Source organism: Prosopis cineraria, unplaced genomic scaffold (assembly GCF_029017545.1).
Source record: "Prosopis cineraria cultivar Desert tree isolate PC_DT_omini unplaced genomic scaffold, ASM2901754v1 PC2, whole genome shotgun sequence".
Taxonomy (NCBI): Eukaryota; Viridiplantae; Streptophyta; class Magnoliopsida; order Fabales; family Fabaceae; genus Prosopis; species Prosopis cineraria.
In genome coordinates, this window is record NW_026555333.1 from 16,946,933 (window position 1) to 16,953,474 (window position 6,542).

General features: G+C 33.9%; 1 protein-coding gene across 3 annotated transcripts; it reads right to left on the minus strand.

Moving 5' to 3' along the window:
• Window positions 1-677: 677 nt before the first annotated feature.
• On the minus strand, window positions 678-5,983 carry LOC129302461 (cysteine-rich receptor-like protein kinase 3). Of its 3 annotated transcripts, XM_054941365.1 has the most exons (9): window positions 5,484-5,983; window positions 3,477-3,877; window positions 2,882-3,016; window positions 2,620-2,747; window positions 2,244-2,457; window positions 1,911-1,973; window positions 1,742-1,835; window positions 1,324-1,480; window positions 678-1,153 (listed from the first exon to the last, which is right to left on the minus strand). In XM_054941365.1, exons 1-9 carry the CDS (start codon window positions 5,888-5,890, stop codon window positions 923-925), a joined length of 1,830 nt encoding a protein of 609 aa, XP_054797340.1. In that variant the 5' UTR covers window positions 5,891-5,983; the 3' UTR covers window positions 678-922. The 3 variants fall into 3 exon arrangements, 2 of the variants coding, with proteins under 2 accessions (XP_054797340.1, XP_054797339.1); XM_054941364.1 differs by having other exon boundaries at window positions 1,742-1,973; XR_008591286.1 differs by having other exon boundaries at window positions 1,014-1,153; window positions 1,768-1,973.
• Between the last annotated feature and the right edge of the window lie 559 nt (window positions 5,984-6,542).

Consider the following 6,542-nt stretch of genomic DNA (forward strand, 5'->3'; position numbering starts at 1 on the left):
TGGATGTGAGAATGCGAAGTGAAGAACACTAATGTAGATGCAGAAAAGCAGAGATGCATTAATTAAAAAAAAAAAGGTGGCAGGCTATGCCGGCCGTACAATGAAAAATAAAGCTAAAGTTACATGATAAAAAGAAAAATAAAGTAACAGATACAGAGTCTGAGATTGATAGTTTGTTGATGCTGATGATGATGCCCCTTGTTGAGAGAGAGCTCCTCTATTTATAGATGATTTTGGCTTGATGCCTAAGCCCCATGATTGCCACTTTTCTTGAATTTAGGAAGCACTTCCTCCATTATGTTCACTCATCATGAGTGATGGTCTTGACTTAATAGCTAAGACTTCATAAATATTTTTTTTATATAATTATTTTAAAATCAATTAAGTTGAGTTGGGGCAGGGTCTCCAAATTCACAATTTGGATGCAAACAAAAATAGATGAGGTATAAAATGCTGAGTCAGAAATGATGTTAAACTCCAATATGCGACTGTTATTACTTAATGTGACTAGTGATATCATTTGAAAAGTCGCATTATGAAGAAAACATTACTGCAATAATTAAACAATAAAATTGGATTATTGATGCCTTGTTTAAAATCAAAAGAACATTATATGCAATTCAACCAAATTTTAAGAGAGATTAATGTTATTTACCCAATTGTACACTGTAATAATCAATCAGCAAATAATTTCCAAGATTGATGTATACTTTACACAGGCAAATAGTCAAGAATGAAACGAAGGACAACCATTTTCTGTTTTACTCCTTATTTTTCCTATTACTACTTTTTATTTTCATTTTTATGATCCAAACTCCAAAATCACCCTTAACTGCATGTTTCTGGAAAACATTATCTTTCAGATAGTGAAGGGGTGAAAGCAGGAGCATTTTGCAAGTATAGAAGTCTCCCACAGATATCTCTAATTAGTTTCAATCAAGATAGGCATAGTGGGCCTTATGTTCTCTAATAAATCCTTGTTTTGAAGCAGAGCAACTACTTCAGACATCATCGGCCTTATATCAGCAGATGCTTGGGTGCAAAGCAAACCAATCTCTATGGTTTTCTTTACTTCTTCGGCATCATAACCATTAGGGTCTAAGGTCTTGTCCACCAACTCTAAATGCCTCTCTTTCTCATATAGCCTCCAAGCCTATCAAATTGAACAAAAGTTAAGTGAAATAAAATTGTCAGAAAAAGCAAAGGAAAAGTTATTCGCAAAAAGGAAAAAAAAAAAAAAGATATGTTGTTAGAAAAGATCCCCAAATAAATTATCACAAAAATGAAAAATTTCCTTTTAAGTAGTCAAGGTAAACATCTTACTCTTTGAAGAAGGAATGCCCCTTCATCATCACCATCAACATTTAATTCTCTGCATTTTTGACCACTGATTATTTCTAGAACTACAACACCATAGCTGTAGATATCAGCTTTCTCCGACAACTGGCCATGGATTGCATACTCTGGTGCTGTATATCCTCTATATAATAATGTTATGTAAATAATTAGAATAAGAGCTCAAGCGAAGACGTGTATCATATGATCCAACAAAATCTGAAATAAACATATGCAATGTAAATAATTGCGACATGTTTGAAAATCATGAGTTCATTGAAGTATCAAGGAAAAGGTGTAAGAAGAGTGTTCTATTGACTCACACACACATTCTATCATTGCCATGCAAAATTCATGTACAATAGGAGTTAAAAAAAGCTAAACAGATATAGTTATTTCTACTTACAATGTTCCTGCGAGTTTTGTGCTTACATGAGTTTTATCTCCAGGTAAAAGTCTTGCTAGTCCAAAATCAGCAATCTTAGGTTGTAGATCATCATCTAAGAGGATGTTGTTAGTCTTTATATCTCTATGTATAATACGAACATGAAATTCCTCATGTAGATAAGTCAAACCTCTTGCTATTCCTAAAGTTATATCATATCGCTGCTTCCAATTGAGAGAACCTTTCTTGTTACCTGTGTCCCAAGTTTACAGACTTTGAAAGATAAGGGGGGGGGAACAAATTCTTTAAAACAAAATTATTTCCAAATTGTTACACTAAGGAATTGATATATATGCTTGCTTAATTCTCTAATGAAATTGTGAATATGAGAAAGCTTTGTTCGAGAAGTCAATGATACATTGTTAAGTTGAAAATATGTGCACATGTCATGAAATTATTGAGAAGCATAATAGATAATGGTTATAAAATTCATTTAAAAATTCTACTGGATGATAGAAGATACCGAATAAGAATTTGTCAAGACTGCTATTTTTCATGTATTCATAGACAAGGATTCTGTTGTGGCCTCTACTACAACATCCCAAAAGCCGAACAAGATTTCGATGATGAACATTACTTATAAGGGTCACTTCACTTTCAAAATCTTCCTCCACTCTATTGAAGTGGTGTAAAGTCAATTTCTTGACTGCAATAACTTTCCCATTCTTCAAAGTGCCCTATTCATGATGATAAGAAAAACCTTGATATTATTAGAAGTTCTGCTTTTGTTCTTTTGCAAATCTAATTTTGGCAACACTATACAAATTATTCTCATTTAAAAACATCCTTGCTTGAGAACACGTTCTAGATTATAATATTGAAAATCAAGTCAAAGTTACCTTGTATACAACCCCAAATCCTCCTTCTCCTAGTTTATTTTCTTCACTAAAATTTTTTGTTGCCAGCATCAAATCGTTATAACTGTAAGTGACTGGGCCTTTCAACTTGCTTACTTCAGTTAAGTCGCCTGTTATGGAAAACGCAAGTCAAAGTCTCTTAAAAAATGATAAAAACTAGTCAAGGATCCATCCTCTCATTTATGTGAAAACCAAAGCATCTCATATTAAATTATTACGAAGTGATGTATAGTATTTTTCTTACTTTTCATGTTGCTTCCTCTAGGAACCGTCTTATTTCCTTTTGGTTGTCTAATCCAGGCAAACAATGCAAGGAGGATCAAAGCAAGAACTACACCAACAATTCCACCAATAGTTTTCCCTAATTTGTTGCTTGAACCTGCAAGACAGGAAATTTCAAATAATTCATTTTTAAATCAGTCACTTACTTTGAAGCTGTGGCATTGTTATAAGGCATCATCTAGAAGGATTCTTTGTTCTTTAATATGAGACTTTTGATGGGTATTAATTATATTTTTTCAGTATTACCCCTATCCAAACTCATTAGCTAAAGAAAGTAATGCAAATTTGCGATAATTTTCATTTAAATAGGGATAAAATTAAAATTTTATTCATTTTTATATAAAATTATTGACTTAACCACCTCTTCTTGAATCCAATGAGGTAGTTAGAGATTTCTTATAATAGGGACTGAAGGGAGTACATAGCATGTGATTTAAAATAATAAAATTACTCATGAGGAAGATAAAACGTGATGTTACAGTTATCCGAGGGATCATCAAGGTAAATTTATCTAAGAAAAACGGGCCTATATATTTAAATGTTTGAATGAAATGTACCTTTTTTAACCAAGGGTGTGATGTCAATTGTCTGGTTATCATGAAAAAGTGAAGTAGTGGAATATCTCATGAAACAGCCTGCATCGAAAGCTCGACCATCTGAAAAGGGAAGACAAATCTGCAGATTACTGTACCCAGCCTTCAAGCAATCTAGGCACCCCTTCGTTGTGATAGTCTCAACACATTGAGCGAAGGCATAAACAGTTGCACCATTATTTGAAACGTTCATCTTCGTGGCTGCGAAGAAACTAGGGATTGTAGGTGTTGCTATTTGGAGATTGGTTAGCAGTCGTTGTATTGCTTCGGTGAATGCTGATGAGGCCCCTCCTGTAGTTTCATTCCCACATGATACACCGTCGAAAGTTTGCGTTGCCTCGTTAAAGAAAGTGTTATAATTGTACCTTAACGCAACATAAAATATCCTAAGTCATTTTTCCAAGTTCAAAATATGGATTCTATTGTGAATAAATCAAGTTAACCAAGGGATGAATTTCTTACCTTTGGATTGCTTGGATATGTTCAGAATTTAATTGATTAATTTTGGGAGACACAACTATTGATCCTTATAGTTTTAACATATTTTAGTATATATCTTGTACTTTTTTTTCATTGTTTCAAGTCCTTTTAATTTTTCTACCCGCAACCTTGGTTTCTCTACTTTTAAATATGTCCAAAGGGACAATGATGTGACGCTAACGGTATTAAATATGTTGATATGCTATTAACAGTGTTAATGAAGATGCTGAAGTGTTAAAATCTTGATGAGGTTGCATGCTGTAGTAGTTGATTTCGTTCATCTAACCAAGCTTTGTTTTTTTTTCTTTTTTTTATTTTGTTGGTCATAATCTTTAGTGTCTTTGGGGTTTTAACACTTCAGCATTCTCATTAACAACGTTAGTGATAGATCTATATATTTAACATCTTTTGTGCCACATCATCATCCCTCTAGACATACTTAAAAATAGAGAGACTAATAAGATTGCAGACAGGAAAAACTAGATGGACTTGTGACAATTGGAAAAAGTACAGAAACTTGTACCAAAATTTGTTAAAACTATAGGGACCAATAATTGTGTTTTCCAATCAATTTTTTTTATAAATAATAAAAATCAACTAATTAATAGATTAATCAGCATGGTATATTTGATTGATATCAAAACTTAACTTTGGAAATCAGCATTACGAAAATAGCTAATTTTTGTGTATTATGAATATTAATTTTATGATAGACAGGCTATATATCCATAAATGTATCGAGGGAATAAAACCTCATTCAAGCCCATTTACTGCAAGTTATTCTGTTTATACATGTCAGAGTTGAATTTTCTCAGCTGATATATAAAAATACACACACACACACACACACACACACCCCTTCTTGAGAATTTTTGAATCTTGATATCTGTAATACGGTAATGGATTTCAGCATTGTTAAACTTTAGAAGTTTGTCATTTTAGCATATTTGCATATATTTTAAAGGGGCTTTTGTAGATATAGCTATATTATGAGACCAAATCAAACAAATAGGCCAATATTTAGTATCTTTTATATTATGGCTAGTTTATTATATTTATTAATGATATATCGTTGTCTATAAATAATAAACTCTTGTAAATTTTCAATTTTTAAATAATAAACTCTTTGTATATCAATATAAACTCCTTATATATTAATGTGTACCTGTCATGCTCTCGCATTTTCAAAACTCTGATCTATATTTTTTGGGTATAAGATTTTTTTTGCCCAATGGGTCAATTTATCCTATTTAAAATACTCAAGATAGAAAAATGTGCATTTTATTTTTGTTTTCCACTATGCTCTTCTGGGGTTTTAATGTTTAGATAGCTCATGGATTAACGTGTATGCTGTATTGCCGAATCAGCAAGCAACGCAAGCTAATATGATAATAAAGTGGCAGTAAATATCTGATGAAGAAAAGTAAAGAGAAGTCAACTCACCTGAGTAAAACAACAAAAGAGAGAAAGAAATGAAGAAAAGTAAGTTACCTGATGAAGCAGCCGTCGTAGACGACATAGGCACCCGGAGAGGGTGACGTGGCGGCAGAACAGGTGCGGATCTGGACGGCAGCGACGTCGAAGCAGGCGGCACAGTCAGCGGTGGAAAGGTAGTTTCTGCATTGAAAAAGTGTGTAAACTGGGAAATTTTCGCCATTGCCTTTCTGTGCCGTGGCGAAGTGCTTCTTCTGATCCATGATTTGGCCTCTGATGTCCCGAAACGTTGCGTTTAGGTTTTCCGTGAGGATAGACGAGTTGGAAACAAGAAAGAAGTCAGGTGGGTTGCACCGGGCACTAAGAAGATGAATTTGTGGTTCTGAAGCGACGCCGTCGAGACTGCAACATGACCAGACTATGAAGGTAAGTAACGGAAGCAGATTACAATGAGGTCCGAGCATGTTTAGTGTTGAGAAGAAGACGACGACGACAAAGAAGAAGATGAAGATGAGATGTCAACGTATTGGCTTTGATTTGCCAATATGGAGAATAAAGTGGACAGAGAAAGGAGGGTATAAAAGTAATCATCATAATACGAACAGACCAACAACAACGGCGATTTTAGGGAATGAGAAGGTCGTAGTGACGATTATTATGCTCTTTTTAGGTAACAAGTGACGATTTTTCAAGTTGCATGTCGTGGTGAGACCATGTGCAAAATAGTGATAAGTGATGTTTCTCGCCATTAAAAAATGATTCTGTGTGAATAATTTTGTGCGAAATACGAATGAGTGAAAAATTAATTGACGGAATATTTGACGAGATGCACTACGGAATCACCAGAAAAGGCGATCTTACCCACATGGTCGATGAAAGTTCATGTATACTTAATTTCATAACAACATCCAACAACGTTGACTTTTATTGCGTGGATCTGCATCTGCATTTATTTTTTCTGGTAATAGAAAAAACGTAAAGAGCTCGCAAGAAAACAATGAAGCTAACACTTGGACAGGTAATATGAGGGTATATTTCAATGCTTGGAACCGCCCCCAAAAAGGCTTCAATAAAGTTGAAATACTTTCGCCCCAAAACATACTCTATGTATATTTC

What these genes read in the sequence shown, in the direction of transcription:
- LOC129302461 (XM_054941364.1), bottom strand. Translation starts at nt 5,890, where the DNA reads ATGCTCGGACCTCATTGTAATCTGCTTCCGTTACTTACCTTCATAGTC. An exon ending in TACGACGGCTGCTTCATCAG is followed by an intron (nt 3,878 to 5,483) that starts GTAACTTACTTT and finishes TGTTGCGTTAAG; the next exon opens with GTACAATTATAACACTTTCT. An exon ending in ACAAAACTCGCAGGAACATT is followed by an intron (nt 1,481 to 1,741) that starts GTAAGTAGAAAT and finishes ATTATTATATAG; the next exon opens with AGGATATACAGCACCAGAGT.